We start from the raw sequence: 20,670 nt of genomic DNA, 5'->3' as shown, positions 1-20,670 counted from the left end.
TGGTAGAGTGAATACAACACCGGCCCTGCTGCGCCGATTCTCCGGCCAATCTCACACTCCATTGTCCCCTCACTCCTGAACAAGACCCAGAGGTACTTGAACTCCTTCACTTGGGGCAAGACCTCATTCCCAAGCCAGAGCAGGAAATCCATCGGTTTCCTGCTGAGAACCATGGCCTCAGATTTAGAGGTGCTGATCCTCATCTCAGCCGCTTCATACTCTTGCGAACCGATCCAGTGAGTGTTGGAGGTCACCGGCTGATGAAGCCAACAGGACCATAATCATCTGCATAAAGGCGTGATGAGACCCTGAGCCCACCAAACTGGAATGCCCCCGACTACACCTGGATATCCTGTCCATGAATATGACAAACAGGATTGGTGACAAGGTGTAGTCCTGGCGGAGGACAACCCCCCCCCCCGGAAACGAGTCCGACTTACTGCCGAGCACCCGAACACAGCTCTCGCTTTGTGAGTACGGCCCTGAGAAGGGACCCCCTCACTCCATACTCCCGCAGCACCTACCACAGTATCTCCCGGGGTACCCGATCGACTGGGTGGGCATACTCCCAGGCACCCTCCAAGATCCTTGTGAGAGTAAAGAGGTGCTCGGTTGTTCCACGACCAGGACGGAATCCGCATTGTTCCTCTTCAATCAGAGGTTCGACTATCGGCCAAACCCTTCTTTCCAGCACCCTGGAGTAGACTATACCAGGGAGGCTGAGCAGTGTGATGCCCCTGTAGCTGGTACACACTCTCTGATCTCCCTTTTTAAATATGGGGACCACCACCCCAGTTAGGCACTGTCCCAGACCTCAACGCAATGTTGAAGAGACGTCTCATCCAAGACAGTCCCTCCACACCCAGAGCTTTCAGGATTTCTGGATGGATCTCATCAACCCTCGGGGCCTTACCACTGCGGAGTTGTTTGACTACTCCAGGGAAATTGATGAAAATCCTCCATTAGCTTCCACCTCTGCCCCTACTATACAGGGTACTCTGGTCTGATGCAAGAATTCCTCAAAGTGTTCCTTCCAATGCCGGATTACATCCTCAGTTGAGGTCAACAGAGTCCCATCCTTACTGTAGACAGCTTGGATGGCTCCCCGTTTTCCCCTCCTGAGTTGCCTCACGGTCCGCCAGAAGCACCTTGGTGCCAAGCGAAAGTCCTTCTCCATGGTATCTCTGAACTCCTCCCACACCCACTGCTTTGCCTCCCCCACAGCAGAGGCTGCTACTCTTCGGGCCTGTTGGTACCTTGCAACTGCCTCTGGAGTCCTCCGAGATAACATATCCTGGAAGGACTCCTTCTTCAGTCGTACGGTTTCCCTGACCACTGGCGTCCACCACGGTGTTCGAGGGTTGCCACCCCTTGAGGCACCTAAGACCTTCAGCCCACAGCTCCCCACTGCAACTTCAGCAATGGAAGCTTTGAACATTGCCATTCTGGTTCAATGCCCCCAACCTCCACAGGGATGCTAGAGAAGCTCTGCCGGAGGTGTGAGTTGAAGATCTGTCAGACAGTGGGCCCCTCCAGATGTTCCCAGTTCACCTGCACTATCCATTTGGGCTTACCAGGTCTGTCCAAAGTCTTCCCCCACCCTCTGATCCAACTCACCACCAGATGGTGATCAGTTGACAGCTCTGCCCCTCTCTTCACCCAAGTGTCCAGAACATGCGGCCTCAAATCAGATAATACGATCACAAAATCGTTCATTGATCTTCGGCCTAAGGTGCTCTGGTACCATGTACACTTATGAGCATCCTTATGTTCGAACATGGTGTTTGTTATAGACAGTCCATGACTAGCACAGAAGTCCAATAACAAACGACCATTCAGGTTTAGATCGGGGAGGCCGCTCCTCCCAGTAACACATCTCCAGGTGCCATTGCCCATGTGTGCGTTGAAGTTCCTCAGCAGAACAATGGAGTCCCCCACTGGAGCCCCATATAGGACTCTATTCAGGGACTCCAAGAAGACAGAATACTCCAAACTGCTGTTTGGTGCATACGCACAAACAACAGTCAGAGCCCCTTGCCACCCAAAAGGCGCAGGGACAGAGGTCTGACACTGATCTGACAGAGGGGAATTCCAGCTTCCAGGGCCAATTTACATGAATTTGCATATTTAAATAGAGGCATGGAAAGGGAGAAGTTTTGTACCTGCACATGTGCTTAACTCCACGTTGATTGGGCTGTACAAAAGGAACGTGTTTGGATCCATGTGTACGCACACTTTGATGGCGCGAGCGAGGACCAAGAAGCCAGCTGGTAACATCTCTGCATACCCCTCCCACCCTGGACAAACCCTGTTTAAACTCCTCCCCTTTGGTTTCCATTACAGAGCTCTGTATGTCAGAACAACCAGACACAGGAACAGTTTCTTTCCACAGGCCATCACACTGATGAACAACTTAACCTGACAAAAAACTCATTCATATACCTCATGTCAACGTCAGTCTGTTTGTCTGCTTCACACTTTTTTCATCTTATTGCACATTTCATGGTTTAATGGTTAAAGTCACATTTTTGTTCAATCCTTTGAATTAAAACAGGTACATTTTGTTTCATTTCAATTTTGTTGTTTCAGTTACAAAAACAGATGCTGTCCAAATACTTATGGACCGGACTCTTTGTGTCTCAGAGGTAAAGATGATGAAATGTTAAACGCTCTCACTTCAAATTATTGGTTCGATTTCTTATTTATTGAGAATATGTTGCTTTTTAACGATAGGGGGCAGTGTGTCCCTCTGCACTGGAGGGAAGACAGAGGAGTCACGTGAGCAGGCTGTGGTCACGTGGTATCGGTCAGCTGACGGAAGCCTTTTCCGGGTTTGTTGGTTTTTTTTGTTTTTTTTACTTTCTGGCTCGTCGCTGGGTTTCTGCTAAATTAAAGGTAAAGTTGTTATTTTTGAGTCTCTCTCTGTCCAGCTACAGGCTGCGTTTTAAACCTGTTTGACTTGAATTTATTTTCAAAGTGTGTCGAAGATTTTAAACAATATTTAAAGTTTAAAACATTAAAAAGTCGCGCAGACACGAACGGAGATGTGTGAAGTCAAATTTAAATCAGTCCAACCTAAAAGATTTATTTCTTCTACTTTTGTTTCTGTAAATGTTCTTTGCTGTTCGAGTTTTGGGTGCAAACACGAAAATCAAGTCTCTCAAATCTGACGTAATTGGTGACGTCACAAGTGGAGGACAAAGGCGAATTTCAGTCATGTAAAGAAGACAAAATGTGTGTGTCTGTGTGATCGACTGTCAGTCTGTCTGGGGTGAACAATAATAATAATAATAACAACAACAAAGAGAACGGTGGAGGTCCGAGAACCCGTCCCTGAGGCACACCGTGTGAGAGAGTCACTCTGGTCAAGACCAGATCAGCACTTACTTTGAAAGTCTGAAGTGTTTCTCAGTGATCCGTAAGAGACGTTGGACTGACGGAGTCTAAATGCAACATTTGGACCTACAGGAACCACAGCTGCTCATTATTCAGGTTTTTGTTTGTTGGTTTGTGAGGCTGCACAATGAAACAGTTCAGGTGAGATAACTTTATTAATCCCAAAGTACAGGTCATGCATCCAGGCAAACACCAACCAAACAGATCACCGACATGTCAACAGAAACACACACAAACAAACACACGTAAACACAAACAAACACACACAATCAAACATACAAACACACACAAACAAACACACGCATAAACACAAACACACACATATAAACACAAACATGCACACAAACAAACATGCAAACACACACACATAAACAAACAAACACCCATACATAAACAAACCCACACATACACACAAAGTGGACAAGTCACAATAAATATAATAACTATAAATAAAAACACCACGCCCCGTGAATCTCTGATGTAACGATCGTTTTGAATGAGTTGTGGCTGATGGCAAATAGTCGAAGGAATAAAAGACGTGGAATAAGGACATGAGTCATCAGTCCACATCAGACCTGATGGGCTGGTGATTTTCTTGGTTTTATCACCTGCCAGCAGGAGCCCAAGTCCCTGAGACGGCGATCCTGGAGCACCTTCACTGTGGTTTAGACAGTTCTGATCCTTCAGATGAAGACTTTACATCCAAGATCGACAAAATAGTACCACAGACAGAAGACACTGCGCAGTGCGGCGCTCTCATGAGCAGCTTCACAGTGGAAGAGAAGGATTTTTGGAGATTCAAGATTTGATTTGATCTGAAATATTCCAAGTTTGGAGACATTTCTGACTGTAACAGTGATGATTTGTTTTAAAAATATTCATTGTTGTATTTCATGTGAATGAAGATGTCTGTGAATCCTGAATGTTTAACCCGTTTATGCCCAGATTTTTTTATAAGTGGAAAATGTTGCATTAGTGCCTTTAAGATATTTAATTGTGAGTAGAAATTGACAGTGATACACTTTGACAACAGTTGTTTCCAGTGGGGCAAAACTGGTTAAAGTGATTGTTTTTTTTTTCAACAACAAGAACATCTGGATGGTTTCACTTGAACTGTGATGGAGCAGAGACACATTATAAAAACTGTAACTCTGTGAACAGGCGGATCCTGTTTTTGATGGACTACGTTACATTTGAAGGCACAGAAAAAGTGTTTGTACAGAACATATTCTGAAACTGTGTCTGTTTAAAGTGGCAGAGCCACAACATTTTAAAATAAATGCTTCTCTTTTTTTTTTTTTTTTAAAAAGGAGGGTTTTTAATTGTTAATTATTTTTTAGATCTTGTAAGAGATGAGGTGTATTGCTGTGGGGGATTAATGCTCTCTGGTGATTATTTCGGGGTTTTTTGCAGTCTGCTCTTTGGAACATGAACACGTCAGATACTGATGAGGACTCGTGTAACGAGAGGACGGCGCTGGTTTCCTCAGAGAGTCCTGTGGCGCCGTCGTACCTGCCCACCGCTCACCGTGACAGCGTGAAGGTCGGCTCAGCTTTTACTCATTTTGACGCAGTGTGATGTCCATAAACAGTTTGGGTGACTGTCTGTCTGTGTCGGTCCAGGGGGCGGTGAGCTGCAGGACGGACCCGGCTGTGGTGGATGGTGGCGGTGGTTCGGACCAGGATGCGGATGATGAGGAGCTGACGCTGAAGTACGGAGCCAAACACGTCATCATGCTGTTTGTCCCTGTCACGCTCTGCATGGTGGTGGTGGTCGCTACCATCAAATCTGTCAGCTTCTACAGCGAGAAGACCAACCAGCAGCTGTAGGTCCATACACACACACACACACACACCCTGATCCCTGGCCAGTGATTTTATTTAAAGTTTAATAGTAAAATAGTGTGTTGGTTTTTTGGGGGGTTTTTTTGTTGTTTTTTTTTTGTGGTGGCAGTCTGGAGGTGAGAGATGTGGATTTAGGAGGAGTGCTTCAGATGGAAATGTCCATTCAGTCCATTTAGGATCTGATTGACTAAATGTTTGTTTATGTATTTATTAGGGATGCACCCATCCCGATACCACTATCTGGTATCGGCCTGATCCTGTGTTTATTTACTGGTATTGGTAATCATAAAACTTCTCCGATACTCCGTGACCCGATACCCCTTTACAGCAAAGTGATGTCAACGTCTCAGTGGGGGATTTTCACGCTCGTGCTCCGGACTATAAGCCACTATGTTTTTCATACATTTTGAACACTGTGGTTTAACTACTGGTGTCTGAAATTAGTTTGGTTAAAATTTTAACCATAAGTTAAAATTGTATGCCTCTGGATGACTTGAGTGATATTGCCGGTGAGTTAGTATGATGTCAAGAGCAATTATCTTGTGACCAGCTCTTCTCTGACTGCAGAGGATAGAGCGGCTTTTCTGCTATAATACCTTTATCAGGTAAGTGCTAAAATCTTTAGCAGACTTAACAAAGGTTTTTAACTGTTAATGCTTTATTCACGTCACTGCAAAAACATATTAGCGACCTAAAAATTATTGGACCAAAATTTATCGGAAGATAATTGTTCCGATAATGGTTTTCAAAGTTATCTGAAAAGCTAATCTGATAATGAAAACATTAGCTTTGATAATTAGCAGTTAGTGGATTAGCGGAACTGTGCCCACCACTGCTGACGTGTCATTGAAACATGCAGAAGCACGTGCCCGAGTCTGTGGGACATTACACTCAAAGTATGAAGCTTTATTTGTTCAACACAAAAGCTTCATGAACATCAGTTCGTTCTGAACATAGATTTGACTTTTGTTGGATCCGAGTCGGCACCAAGTTTCACTTCTTAAGAGAAGGTTTAAAATAATCACCGTCTGTCTGTGAAGGTTTTCATTCATCCAGGCGAGTTTACTCAAAACCAGAGACGTCCTTCCTGTTCTGGAGTCGGTTCCTGCTGACACATAATCCAGTTTTGTGCTCTTTGTCTCACTAAAATCCTCGGGTGTGGATGAAGTGGTTGATGTTTGTGAGTCTTGTGACTGTGTGGGACTCGGTGGACGTCTGAGTCTGCGTGTCCGTGTGTCGTCCCTGCAGGATCTACACGCCATTCACGGAGAACACGCCGTCTGTGGGCCGCCGGCTCCTCAACTCCGTCCTCAACACCATCATCATGATCAGCGTCATCGTGTTCATGACCATCATCCTGGTGGTCCTCTACAAATACCGCTGCTACAAGGTTAGCCCCGCCTCCAAAGTGTTTACTCACTGCAGAGTTCTTTGTGGGTAGAGAAGGCTGACATATTAAAAACACAATGGGTGTATGTGTGTGTGTGTGTGTGTGTGTGTGTGTGTGTGTGTGTGTGTGTGTGTGTGTGTGTGTGTGTGTGTGTGTGTGTGTGTGTGTGTAAGTGACATGGAGAGAAAATGAAAAACGTGTGTGTGTGTCTTCAGTTTTTTGTTGGTCCAGTGGAGGCGCTGTGCATCATGTTGGCAACATTCTTATTAAAAAAAAATAAACAGCTTATAAACACGACAGTATCGAGGTCTGAAAAACGATGGCGGTCGTTTTGTGTGTGCTGTGCAGTTCATCCACGGCTGGCTCATCCTGTCCTCCCTCATCCTGCTCTTCTGGTTCAGCTTCATGTATCTGGGGTAAGTCCAGTTTCTTTTGTCTCTCTTCTTGTCTCTTGTCTTAATAACGTCATTTCTAACACGTTGGATCATCGTGGGGCTTCTTCACAGCCGTGTTTGTTGTGATTTGGTTGGTTTGGCTCTTTGTTTAGCAGTTGGATTGAATTGGCTGCTCTCTGGGATGTCCTGAGGATTTGTGGGTTCCCCAGTAGGTTGCTGGACACCATGTCCAGCCTTTGCACTGTGAGTGCTGTACAGAGCTGCAGTGGATCTCTGATTTTTCACATTAAATTCTGGTGTTCCTCAGGGCTGTGTTGTACACTGTTCAGTTCTTGCTCAGACTGGGTGTTGGCTCAGGTGCTTTTGTTGGTGAGGAAACGTTTCTTGACCTTAACTTCAGAGAAGATGCTGTGATCTTTGTGGAATCAGTGGATTTTCTGTTGACAGCACTTGGGAAACCGAGTGCTGTCAACTCTTTATAAACCTTTCTGGGTTTGTGATGGTCCTGGATCCAGACTAAGATCCAGGCTTTCAATGACTTCTTGGACTCATCCATCAGACATGTCTCTGCATTTGATGAAAGTGTTAAACTTTGAGATACATTCACTGATCTCAGCAGTGACCTTCATGTCTCTGGGTCCTTGACCTCTGAGATCTAGAGACGCCTTTGCAGGAGAATGAAGGTTCAAGTCTTTTGGATCCTGGCGCTTCCTGTCTTCCTGTCTGGTTGTCAGACTTGGACTCTAACCACTGACCCAATAGTAGAGGATCAGTCTTAAGGTCCTGTGACTCTTTCACGGGGAAAACAGTTTGAAATTGGTTTCAAAATGGGATCAACTCAGATCAAGACTCAAAAATGGCCCATAGGACAAAAGGTATATTTTTGGATTCTGTATGAGTACCTGTGGTATCCTTTTGATTGGGACATTTTTTTAATTTTGATCCCAGTTGACCTCATTTTGACCTCTACCAAAAGTTGGGCTCTGATGCCAAAGCTATTTGGTGTTCATTTAGCAACGCAAAACCACTTTAAACCTTTTTCCCTGTCAAAGTGTGGCAGGAACTTAAGATGGTTCCTGGACTAAAAAGCTAGATGTGTTCAGTATTCCATCCCTTTGAAGGACTTTTGGGATGTTGGAAATGGCTGTATTGTAGTTTTTACTGCCTCCTACTGGACAAAAGGTTTCCAGATTGATAGTGAATAAATGGTAAATGGACTGCATTTATATAGCGCTTTTCCATCTGCAAAAACGCTCAAAGTGCTTTACAATAATGCCTCACATTCACCCCGATGTTAGGCTGCTGCCATACAAGGCGCTCACTACACACCAGGAGCAACTCAGGGGTTAAGGACCTTGCCCAAGGAGCCTTAATGATTTTCCGGTCAGGCTGGGATTTGAACCGAGGATCCTCTGGTCTGTAGCCCAACACTTAACCACTAGACCATCACCTCCCCATGTTTTATGTGTTTGATGGAGTTATTGTGTTTCATCACCATGGTAAACAGTGTTGAATTTGATGTTGGATTCTCTCGGAGTCGTGTTGAAGTGCGCTGACAGGTCGCCTGATGTCGTCTCCCCTCAGGGAAGTCTTTAAGACCTACAACGTGGCGATGGACTACCCGACTCTGGGGGTGATCATCTGGAACTTTGGGGTGGTGGGGATGATCTGCATCCACTGGAAAGGCCCCCTGCAGCTCCAGCAGGCCTACCTGATCCTCATCAGCGCCCTCATGGCCCTCATCTTCATCAAATACCTGCCAGAGTGGTCAGCCTGGGTCATCCTGGGCGCCATCTCCATTTACGGTGAGGCCGCGCTGCAGCACGTTGAAACTGTTGAGCAGCGACGGATCTGAAGTTGTTTTTTCTTCAGTAACTTTAAAACAGCTGATGTCTCTGTGGTCTTTGTCAGGTTCAGGAACAAACAGTTCCACATTGCTGGTTTTGGGTTCAGAACCAACTTCAGCCTTTTTGTTAACACCGCTTTGATTGGCTGGGTTTCATTTATTTATTTATTTGTTTGTTTTGACTTCAGTAGAACATCAGATGAATTTTTTAAATGGTAAATGGACTGCATTTATATAGCGCTTTTCCATCTGCATCAGACGCTCAAAGTGCTTTACAGTAATGCCTCACATTCACCCCAATGTCAGGGTGCTGCCATGCAAGGCGCTCACTACACACCGGGAGCAATAGGGGATTAAGGACCTTGCCCAAGGGCCCTTAGTGATTGAGAAAATGACTTATTTTAACCAAACAACTGTTCAAGATTTAAATCAACTTAAACCAGTTTATTGCTGATTTTGAATCTGTTAAAATGATTTAAAATAGCTCCTATCTGATTTAAATCCGTGAATACTGACTTTAAGGAGGAGGAGGAGGAGGAGCACAGAGGTGGACTACATCTGTGTAGGAGATAAAACCTAAAAGGAATTGGAGACTGAGGCGGTGGCAGTGTGACCTAAACAGAGCACATTTATATAGTGTTTTACAGTGATGCTTCACATTCACACACACACACACACACACACACACACACACACACACCAATGTCGAGTGCTACTACACAACAGGACCAACAGGGGGGTTGAGGAACTTGCACCAGGGCTCTGAGTGATTTTTTTTTTTTTTTTTTCTGGTGTGATGGGGATTTGAACTGAGGATCCTCTGGTTGATCTCTGTGTCAGTGGGCTAGACAGCATAGGATGGTGGTTTGTAGGATGACTTTAGAGGTGAAGAAGAAGAAGGCAAGAGTGAGAGCTCAACAAAAGATCAGATGGTGGAAGCTGAAGGAGGAAAACTGTGTGTAATTCAGAGGCACTGGATGGAGGGGAAGAAATTTGGGACAACTGGAAAAGTCCTGCAGATGTGATGAGGGAGACAGCTAGGAAGGTACTGGGTAAGACATCTGGACAGTAGAAGGAAGACAAGGAGACTTCGTAGTGGAACAAAGATCAAGGAAAGCATAAGGAGAAAGGTTGGTGAAAAAGAATTGGGATAGAGAAATGAAGAAAGTAGACAGGAGTACAAGGAGATGTAGCGTAGGCTAAATTAAAGGACATTTAGCAGGTGGTACAAGAGGTTCAATAGTAAGGAAGGAGAAAGGGATTTATACCGATTGGACAGACAAAGGGACAGAGCTGGTAAGGATGTTCAGCAGGTTTGGGTGGTAAAAGATGCAGAAGGTAAAGTACTGACAAATGAGGAGAGTGTGTTGAGAAGGTAGAGGGAATATTTTGAGGAGTTGATGAATGAAGAAAATGAGAGAGTGAAAATGCTGGATGATGTGGAGAGAGTAAATCAGGAAATGCAAGAGATTAGTAAGGAAGAAGTGAGGGCTGCTATGAAAAGTGGAAAGGGAATTGGTCCAGATGACATTCCAGTGGAGGCCTGGAAATGTCTGGGAGAAATGGCAGTGGAGTTTCTAACCAAATCTTGGAAAGTGAGAGGATGCTTGAGGAGTGGAGATGAAGTGTGCTGGTTCCTATTTTTAAGATCAAGGGTGATGTGCAGAGCTGCAGTAACTCCAGAGGCATAAAATTGATCAGCCACAGCATGAAGTTATGGGAAAGAGTAGTAGAAACTAGGCTTAGAGAACAGGTGAAGATCTGCTGTTTCTCTGCATACAGAGGACGAGTGGTGTCTTGTACATGTGTGTGCTGACGTTCACTCACAGTGTCTCACTGACCACAGTCAGTCTGTAAAACAGCTTCTTCTTTTTAACGGTCAGGTTACTGCAGCAGCAGATCACAGACGAGGTCAGGACAGACTTTGTAAAACAAGCTTGTGAGTGTTTTTGGCACGTTTCCTCAGACTGACTCGTCGTCCTAGTGTTCAAGTCAAGTTGAAGCCGGTGGTTATTGATGAAGGTGCCCAGATGTTTGTAGCCGGTCAGCCTGTTGGCACACTGGAGTGTCCAGCCTGCTGAGCTCCGATCAAGACAGGAACGACTGAATGATGCTCAGTGAGTAGGTGGTGTTGGACAGTACTGAGGACAGAGGAGGCCCCGGGGTATATAGGGAGAAGGATGCTGAGGATGGAGCCACCAGACAGGAGGAGAAGAGGGAGGGCAACTCATCACGATGGTCCCATCATGCTTTGCTTTTGGTGTGTGCAGACCTGGTGGCCGTCCTGAGTCCTAAAGGTCCTCTGAGGATGCTGGTGGAGACGGCTCAGGAGCGGAACGAGCCCATCTTCCCCGCCCTCATCTACTCCTGTGAGTCACTCAAACAGACAAAACAAACAAAAAACTGCAGCTGAAAATTTTAGACTGTTCTTGAAGAAAATTAAAATCTCTTCAACTGTGTCAGTATTTTTACTGATGCTGCAAAAACTGACAAATAATAAAATTAAAATAATGGCACAGTTTGGAAAGTGTGAAATCTGAAGAAATGTTAAAGAAACAGTTTGTCTTTGATTAAAGTGTGTGTGTGTGTGTGTGTGTGTGTGTAGCTGCCATGATGTGGACAGTCGGGATGGTGACCTCCCCGGATGAGGATGTCTCCGAGCGGGACACAGGTATGAAATGTAACAAGCACGGAATGATGGAAAAGTGGGTGGAGCCCTGAAAGATGATGAGTCCTTCCTTCTATAAATTGACTGCATTTATAAAGTGCTTTTCCATCTGTATCAGGAACTCAGTGTTTTACAATGATGCCTTACATTCACCCAGTCACACACACACACACACACACACACACTGATGTCAGGGTGCTGCCATGAAAGGCGCTCACTACACACGGGGGGCAGGTTTCCTTTGGGGCCACTGACTGCGGCAGGTGACGTCCCTTTGAGCAGATGGAACGAGTTCACCAGTGAAACCACCTGCTGGAGTCAGTGGCCCCAAAGGAAACCTGCCCCCTCTGGGCCCCTTCTGGAACACTTTGGACACCATGGAACTCAGGGATTAAGGACGTTGCTCAAGGGGGGTTTGAAGCGAGGATCCTCTGGTGTGAAGCCCCTGTGTGACCTCAGTGTTTACCCCACAGTCCTCTAAATGAAAACAGTTGCTTTGGATTCTTATAATCAGGTGACGTCCACAAAGTTGAACAGCCAACCTAAAGACATCCAGACGTGTCCACCTGAGGGGCCGAGTGAGCGTCTGGGTTTGTGATGGTTCTGGTTCCAGACTCAGAACTTGTGGAGACATTGTCTGATCTCAGCAGGGACCTTCATGTGTCTGGGTCCTCAACCTTTGAGATCCAGAGACACATGGCAGAGTCTTATGGAGTCATGAGGTCAAAGGTCAGAGGTGCTTGGTGATGCTGATGTCTTTGTAGCAGAATGAAGGTCCAAGTAACAGTTTGGATGCTGGCTGACAATAAACCTAAGAGAAGAAGAAGACAATTTAGCGCAGCTTTTCACTTGCTCTTTTATCTGATGGATAAGAATTTTATGAAAAATGAAGTTTGTTTTTCCAGCTCCAAATCTTCCTTAAGTAGTCCTGTGTGAAAGGAATGGAAGAGAAAATGCAAATGGTTGAGAATGAACAAGGTGAGGCTGGAACTAACGAGGCAGAATCCAGCGCAGAAACATCTGACAGCAACTAAACGAGGAAGGAGGAGGCCAAGAGGCTCCAGCAAGTTGAAGGATTCTGTGAAAGATGTCGACCTTCCAGAGATACATTCAGATGGTTCCAGTGGTGCATGTGCACATCTGCCGAAGCAAAGCAGACGCCCAAAAAACATGCATCTCAGCGCTCAACTGCACAGCTACACAGAGTCCGGGGGAGGCCGAAAGGGTCGGGATCCAAGAAAGATTCTAGTAATGATGACCATTCTCAAAAGAGAAGAGGGAGACCCAAAGGGGTCCTTGAGCAAAAGTGCACTTGAGAAGGCTGCTGTCAGTTGAGATGGTTTGGGAGAAAATGTACCAAATGATTCCAGTTTGCCCAAAAATCCAAGAGGTCGTCTGAAAGGATCCTCCATGAAACGCAAGGCAGAAAGTGTTGAAAATGACAGCGGCTCTGCAATACCTCGGAAAAAGGGGAAGACCAAAGGACTGTCCCAATAAGAAACCGATACTGCAGAGATCAGTAAGCAGAGAGGAGGAGTCAGGTGCTTCTGCATCTGATGGAAACATGAATTCACAGGAAAGGGGTTGAGGTAGAAGAAGGTCCAGAAAGAGTGGAAAGGGGAGCAGAGATCAATAAATGGTGACAGATGGTTCACAAGTTATTAAGTAGATAAAGTTTTAAAAGTTTGTTCAGTCTCTTAATTGAGTAAATGGCATAAGACCTTTTACTTATTATACAACTCCAATTACAATGAAGTTGGGACATTGATTTTCAAATCATTTTATTCTGTTTTTATTTACATTTTACACAACGTCCCAACTTCATTGGAATTGGAGTTGTATTAAACTGATATGTAGAATTTATTGTAGAAGTTTTCTCTCGTCGTAATTTAGTTTTCAGTTGTAATGTTTGTCCATTTTAGTGTAACACACACAAGTTGGGTCCATCAGGGAATGCCTCAGGAAATAATAATAATAATAAACACAAATGACATCGGGGTGAATGTGAGGCATTATTGTAAAGCGCTTTGAGTGTCCTTGGAAAAGTGCTATATAAATGCAGTCCATTTATTTACCATTTACCAAGTCTTCAGGGTCCTGGTGCTTCCTGTCTGGTTGTCAGACTTGAACTCAAACCAGCGTCCTCAGGTGAGGACTGGGTGTCTTTGGTCCCAGGTCTCTGTGGAGGATCTTTGGGTCCTGCTGGAATGACTTTGTGTCCAATGAACAGTTACTTAGTGAGACTCTGATGAGGAGGATCACTGACACTGTGAGGGAACATCAGACACCACATTTAGTCCATGTGGGGAGTCTCTCTGGACACAGGTGTCTGTGTGGAGGACCTCAGAGACTGGAGAAGGCCAAGGACACGCCCACATGTCACCTGGCTGCAGCAGGTAGATGTTAATTTGGAGAGGCGTTTATGGACTGGTTGTCTGTCTGGGTGGTTGCTGTCCAGGACCCAGCTGGCCTCATGATGTGATCATGTGCTCCCTGACCTTCCTTTGACTTAATCATTGGACTGATGCATTGATCTTTGTGCTGTTTTTTTAAACACTGCCCCTGATGTTTTTTTCCTCAGATGAGGAGGTGGAGCAGAGCAGCCTGAGGGCGGAGCCTGAGACGCAACAGCCAGCATTGGTTTCCAGAGAAGAGACTGAGGAGGACCGTGAGTCAGCTGGCTGAGCGTTAAGCTTCACTTTAAGATCTTTAACTGGAAAAGTCTGTTTCCCGCTCTCAGCCCGTCCTCACTAACTCACCCGCTCTCAGCCCGTCCTCACTAACTCGCCCGCTCTCAGCCCGTCCTCAGCAACTCGACCGCTCTCAGCCCGTTCTCAGCAACTCGCCCGCTCGCAGCCCGTCCTCACTAACTCGCCCGCTCGCAGCCCGTCTTCACTAACTTGCCCGCTCTCAGCCCGTCCTCAGCCCGTCCTCAGCAACTCGCCCGTTCTCAGCAACTCGCCCGCTCTCAGCCCGTCCTCACTAACTCGCCCGCTCTCAGCCCGTCCTCACTAACTCTCCCGCTCTCAGCCCGTCCTCAGTAACTCGCCCGCTCTCAGCCCGTCCTCACTAACTCGCCCCGCTCTCAGCCCGTCCTCAGCCCGTCCTCAGCAACTCGCCCGCTCTCAGCCCGTCCTCAGCAACTCGCCCGCTCTCAGCCCGTTCTCAGCAACTCGCCCGCTCTCAGCCCGTTCTCAGCAACTCGCCCGCTCTCAGCCCGTTCTCAGCAACTCGCCCGCTCTCAGCCCGTTCTCAGCAACTCGCCCGCTCTCAGCCCGTTCTCAGCAACTCGCCCGCTCTCAGCCCGTCCTCACTAACTCGCCCGCTCTCAGCCCGTCCTCAGCAACTCGCCCGCTCTCAGCCCGTTCTCAGCAACTCGCCCGCTCTCAGCCCGTCCTAACTAACTCGCCCGCTCTCAGCCCGTCTTCACTAACTCGCCCGCTCTCAGCCCGTCCTCAGCAACTCGCCCGCTCTCAGCCCGTCCTCAGCAACTCGCCCGCTCTCAGCCCGTTCTCAGCAACTCGCCCGCTCTCAGCCCGTTCTCAGCAACTCACCCGCTCTCAGCCCGTCCTCACTAACTCGCCCGCTCTCAGCCCGTCCTCACTAACTCGCCCGCTCTCAGCCCGTTCTCAGCAACTCGCCCGCTCTCAGCCCGTTCTCAGCAACTCGCCCGCTCTCAGCCCGTTTTCCTCCAGAACCAAAACCTTATGACCCAGTCACACGGCACTTAACGAGGACAACAAAGCCCAAACAAAACAAGAAATCTGGACTTTCATTGACTTTGTTGATTTTGTTGGCATTGTTTAACCTTCGCTCAGCTTTGTTCCTGCAGCTGGCGCTTTGTCAGGATTTTTAAACTGTTGAAAAATTTGAACGAATGCTGCTGAAAACCTCAGTTTGTCCGTATTTCATTTTGCTGCTGTTCTTGATGGTTTCTCATCATTTGCTTAGTTTTTGTAGCATTAGCGTTTAGTTTCATTACACCAGCTGAATGTTTTCATACAGTACAAAAGCTGGTTTGTGAGCGCTGCTGTGGAGGAGAGATGCCGTTCCTCCTTGGCGGTGCTGGTGTGCGGTGTGGGGCTTCTGCCGCTGCATGTGATGTGCTGCTGTGGTCATGCAGTGGTGCTGACTGGCCAGGAAGAATTTGGCGGCTTCCTCCGCCAGCGCACAGCAGTCTGTGATCGTGGTGTTTATTCCAGCGCTGCGCACCAGAGGAGAGAGTTGCTGCACAAAAAGTCCGGCCAGTGTCCTGTCAGGAGCTGTAGCATTCTGTCCATGAACTCTGAAGGACTTGCTGTCCTCCAGCCCGTGCAGAGAAGAGCCTGCTGGCCCTTTCATTCTGACAGTTCAAAAGTTTTGAGGAGGTGATCCTTGATTGCTGCGTATTTGTTCACAGCGGGGGGCTTTGCAGGAGTGCAATCAGCCTTGTTGCTGTCATGACGTAATAAAATTTCATGTTGTCTGCAGTGATCTTTGAGTGAACTGAGCCTCGGTTTGTGCAAACCAGGCGGCAGGTTACAGAAACGTGACTTTGAGCAACAAGTGTGAAAAAGTTTTCAGATTCGCATGTGATCAGGTTTGATCCACACAGCATGTGCATGAGCTTGCAGGGATCCATCCGTTAAAATGCACTTCAGAAAACATGGTTACATTCTTTCAATTCATAAAATGGATTTCTTTCAAAATCCAGAGAACACAAACAGCAGACAGACAGTGCATTCTCTCTCTGTCTCTCTCTTTCTCTCATAGTCACACAAGAAGCCTGACGTTTAAGTATGTGATTTTAAATGGCAATATTTTTCTTTTTTTTCTTTTTTTGGGGGGGAGTGCACAAGAGACTCTGAACTTTGTGATCTGATGTTACGAGCCTTGATGAGACAGCAGTGTTTCCCGCTGCACGTCGGAAAACATGAGTGCTGTTGGTTTTTCATGAACCATTTTGAGAATGGAGCGCACTTCCACAGAGGTGGAAACTACCAGCGATGGCTTCATACGTGGCAGTGATGCAACTGTAAAAACCTCATGATACAGTCCAAGCGCAGCGATGTGTTCTGCACAGCCGACAGGAGTGAACTGAAAAAGAGCTGAGTAACGGCAAGAGTTACACACGACAGTACGCATACATTAAAAGCAAACATATGCAGCTGCAAGCAAATCTACAAAGGCAATGACACGATTATGAATGTTGAGCAACCGCTTCAGCTTCCTTTTTTTTTTAATTGGAGCAAGACAGAGTGTGCAGCGTGTCATCAGTCTGAACCAGACAGTGAGGATTCTGATGATGAAGGAGATGATCCCTCTGTCGTTCTGGACAAGCAACCAGAGCAGGTGGATCCACTGATGTGCGCACAGATCCCAACAGTGGGTCGAATCATGCGGTTCTTCTGCAGGACTCGGGCGCAACAGAGCTACGTCCCAGCGCTGAGTCCTGGAATGCAGAGCAGGATGCAGACACACACTGCTCCAGCAGTGGCTCCAGGCGCATTTCTTTTAAAGCGTCCAGATAAACGTTAGCTTCGGTTTCGTTTTGTTCCTCTTTTGTTCCTTTTGCACTCTTGATTCGCAGGTTATTCAGTGATGGAAAAGTCAAAAGGTCATTTGTCCACCTTTTCTCGATGATTTGTGACTTTTTTGCTTTTTCCCTTTGTTCAGGAATCGCTGTATATCGTGTGACCGGGCCATTAAGAGAACACTCAAAGACTGGTTCATGTGCAACACAGGCTCCTCCCCCTCGGGGTGACTGACAGGTTTTGTTTGTTGTAGGCGGAGTGAAGCTCGGCCTGGGCGACTTCATTTTTTACAGCGTTCTGGTGGGAAAAGCTGCAGCGACGGGTGGAGACTGGAACACCACCATCGCCTGCTTCGTGGCCATCCTCATCGTAAGTCCTGCTGACTTGTTTTCCTTCTAAACACTGTGTAAGTAAGTCTCTTCAGCTGCTCCCTTGTTTGCACTCGGGGTCGCCACAGCAAATCCAAGGTGGATCTGCATGTTGAATTTGCACAGATTTTACACCAGATGCCCTTCCTGGCGCAACTCCACTTCAAATGGAGAAATGTGGCAGGGGTGGGATTTGAACCCGGAACCTTCATTTTAGCTGCATTTTGCCAGAAGGCACATGGGAGACCGGAGCCTAGATGTGATCTATTGTTTCCTCTGTTCCACCTTGAAGCTGTAAAACTGGTTTGTCCTTCAGAGCTGTCTGTGTGTCTGAGCTCACTCAGAACCTGTGTGTGTGTGTGTGTGTGTGTGTGTGTGTGTGTGTGTGTGTGTGTGTGTGTGTGTGTGTTCCTGAATAATGGGTGGAATTGTTCATGTGTCCATCCTCTGAAGTGTGTAAAGAAAACTTGCTGTAAAAGTGATGATTTATAGTTAGTGAGGTGGCATAGCAAAAAAAAGACCTTTTGTGATTTAAAACCACCAAATTTGGCACAAATGTAGTCAAAGATCTTTAAAATAAAGCTTGATATTGAGTCATTGTGAATTTTCATCGTGATTACCATAGAAACTATTTGATGAAATGAATATATAAAACTACACCACATTACTCGTCTGATCACAAAGATTCCAAAAAGGTATAGTTTGGAGTATCTGTGACTGAATGTTCTGGAGTTTTGGGGTAAAAACAGCAAGAATGGTGATAAAGGTCAGTTTTAGTTTGTACAGGGGTCAAAAGTTAAAAGTTGCTTCAATTTCAGTAAAAAAAATTATGCAAATTATTGGTTGAGCTAATAGGATTAATAAGTGGAATAGTTCTGACTGTGTTGAATGTTTGGTCTCCAAAGTAAAGGTCGAATAAGGTCGACGTCCATTGGTTTCTGTGACATGTGACGTATGTTACCCTGTAACGTGATAACGAGCACAACAGATGGTGCAAACTAGTCCTTTCTAAAACCTGAATAACTCAACCAATAATTTGCATCACTTTTTACTAAAACTGGAGCAACTTTAACTTTAACTGTTTTCCCCATAACTCCAGAACATTCAGTCACAGATCGTCCAAACTACACCTTTTAGGAATCGTTATGATCAGACACATAATGTGGTGTAGTTTTCAACGTGACTGGAGCACTTTTCAGGATTCATTTTGTAAAAGTGTTTCCATAGTAACGATCAAAATTCACAATGACTCATTATCCAATTTTATTTGTAAATAACTTTGACTATAACTGCGCCAAATTTGGTGTTTTTTAATCACAAAATGCACCGTTGTTACGGACACTTTACCTGAGCTGCACCACTAAGTAAAAAAATAATTGTCACATTTAACTCGTCCAAATACTTCTCGGCTTTTAAGATGGAGAGAATGTGTCTAATTCCTGAAGGGTTAAAGTGATATTTTGGAACCCCTGGATGACTGTGGCATGTGTGTTTTCTTGGCACTCACAGGGACTCTGTCTGACGCTGCTGCTGCTCGCCATTTTTAAGAAAGCTCTGCCGGCGCTGCCCATCTCCATCACCTTCGGCCTCATCTTCTACTTCTCCACCGACTTCCTGGTCCAGCCCTTCATGGACAGTCTGGCCGACCACCAGTTCTACATATGAGCCTGGAGCCCGTCTGCTGCCGGAGCGCCAGCTGTTGGTGTCACGCACAAACGCCACTTTCCACTGCGTTTTTACCCACCACTGGAATGTAATGTTCATGCCACACAGACAGGGGGCGCTCATCCACTCAGGTTTTTTGTTTTCTTGTTGAAAGGATCCTTTTCTCATGTTGGCGGACAGGGCGGAGCCTCAGTGTAGTCATTTGAGCAAACACAATAGGAGACTGTGATTGGCCGAGGGACTTTTATACTTTTGGAGTCACTGGCGCCTCCTTGAGGTGGTTTTATCCTCAGGAAGAGCAGGTGGGCGGAGCTTTGAGGCAGCCGCAGTGACATGTCAAATTCTGACTTTATTCCATTGCGCTGCTGTCGCGTTCATTAAAACACTGGATTTACTGGATACGAGTCACTTTATTACAACCCATCTCACTCACACACAGACACACACACACACTACAGCCGTGTGACATTAAAACTGAATACAAATTACTTTATTAGAACCTATCACACACACACACACACACACACACTACAGCTGTGTGACATTAAAACTGAATACAAATTACTTTATTACAACCAATCACACACACACACACACACACACACACACACACACACACTACAGCCGTGTGACATTAAAACTGAATACAAATTACTTTATTAGAACCCATCACACACACACACACACACACACACACACTACAGCCGTGTGACATTAAAACTGAATACAAATTACTTTATTAGAACCCATCACACACACACACTACAGCCATGTGACATTAAAACTGGATACAAATTACTTTATTAGAACCCAACACACACACACACACACACACTACAGCCGTGTGACATTAAAACTGGATACAAATTACTTTATTAGAACCTATCACACACACACACACACACACACTACAGCCGTGTGACATTAAAACTGAATACAAATTACTTTATTAGAACCCATCACACACACACACACACACACACACACACACTACAGCCGTGTGACATTAAAACTGAATACAAATTACTTTATTAGAACCTATCACACACAGACACACACACACACTACAGCCGTGTGACATTAAAACTGGATACAAATTACTTTATTAGAACCTATCACACACACACACACACACACACTACAGCCGTGTGACATTAAAACTGAATACAAATTACTTTATTAGAACCCATCACACACACACACACACACACACACACACACACTACAGCCGTGTGACATTAAAACTGAATACAAATTACTTTATTAGAACCCATCACACACACACACACACACACACACACACTACAGCCATGTGACATTAAAACTGAATACAAATTACTTTATTAGAACCCATCACACACACACACACACACACTACAGCCATGTGACATTAAAACTGAATACAAATTACTTTATTAGAACCCATCACACACACACACACACACACACACTACAGCCATGTGACATTAAAACTGGATACAAATTACTTTATTAGAACCCTATCACACACACACACACACACACTACAGCCGTGTGACATTAAAACTGGATACAACTTACTTTATTAGAACCCATCACACACACA

At 45.7% G+C, this 20,670-nt stretch overlaps 1 protein-coding gene across 1 annotated transcript; it reads left to right on the top strand.

Annotated features, from left to right (window-relative positions):
- Positions 1-2,820: 2,820 nt before the first annotated feature.
- Positions 2,821-19,484, top strand: psen2 (presenilin 2). The gene is made up of 11 exons (XM_034189269.1): positions 2,821-2,895; positions 4,810-4,938; positions 5,019-5,221; positions 6,489-6,630; positions 6,979-7,046; positions 8,610-8,830; positions 11,142-11,240; positions 11,477-11,542; positions 14,121-14,207; positions 17,306-17,421; positions 18,930-19,484. Exons 2-11 carry the CDS (start codon positions 4,825-4,827, stop codon positions 19,083-19,085), a joined length of 1,272 nt encoding a protein of 423 aa, XP_034045160.1. The 5' UTR covers positions 2,821-2,895; positions 4,810-4,824; the 3' UTR covers positions 19,086-19,484.
- Positions 19,485-20,670: the final 1,186 nt, after the last annotated feature.

Source organism: Thalassophryne amazonica, chromosome 15 (assembly GCF_902500255.1).
Source record: "Thalassophryne amazonica chromosome 15, fThaAma1.1, whole genome shotgun sequence".
NCBI classification, from domain to species: domain Eukaryota; kingdom Metazoa; phylum Chordata; class Actinopteri; order Batrachoidiformes; family Batrachoididae; genus Thalassophryne; species Thalassophryne amazonica.
This window is presented reverse-complemented; position numbering and strand designations above follow the sequence as displayed.

Bases quoted from the DNA above. Each gene is read 5' to 3' on its own strand.
- psen2 (XM_034189269.1), top strand. From the start codon at position 4,825: ATGAACACGTCAGATACTGATGAGGACTCGTGTAACGAGAGGACGGCG. The intron at 4,939-5,018 runs GTCGGCTCAGCT...GTGTCGGTCCAG, and splicing joins CTCACCGTGACAGCGTGAAG to GGGGCGGTGAGCTGCAGGAC. The intron at 11,543-14,120 runs GTATGAAATGTA...TTTTTTCCTCAG, and splicing joins TGTCTCCGAGCGGGACACAG to ATGAGGAGGTGGAGCAGAGC.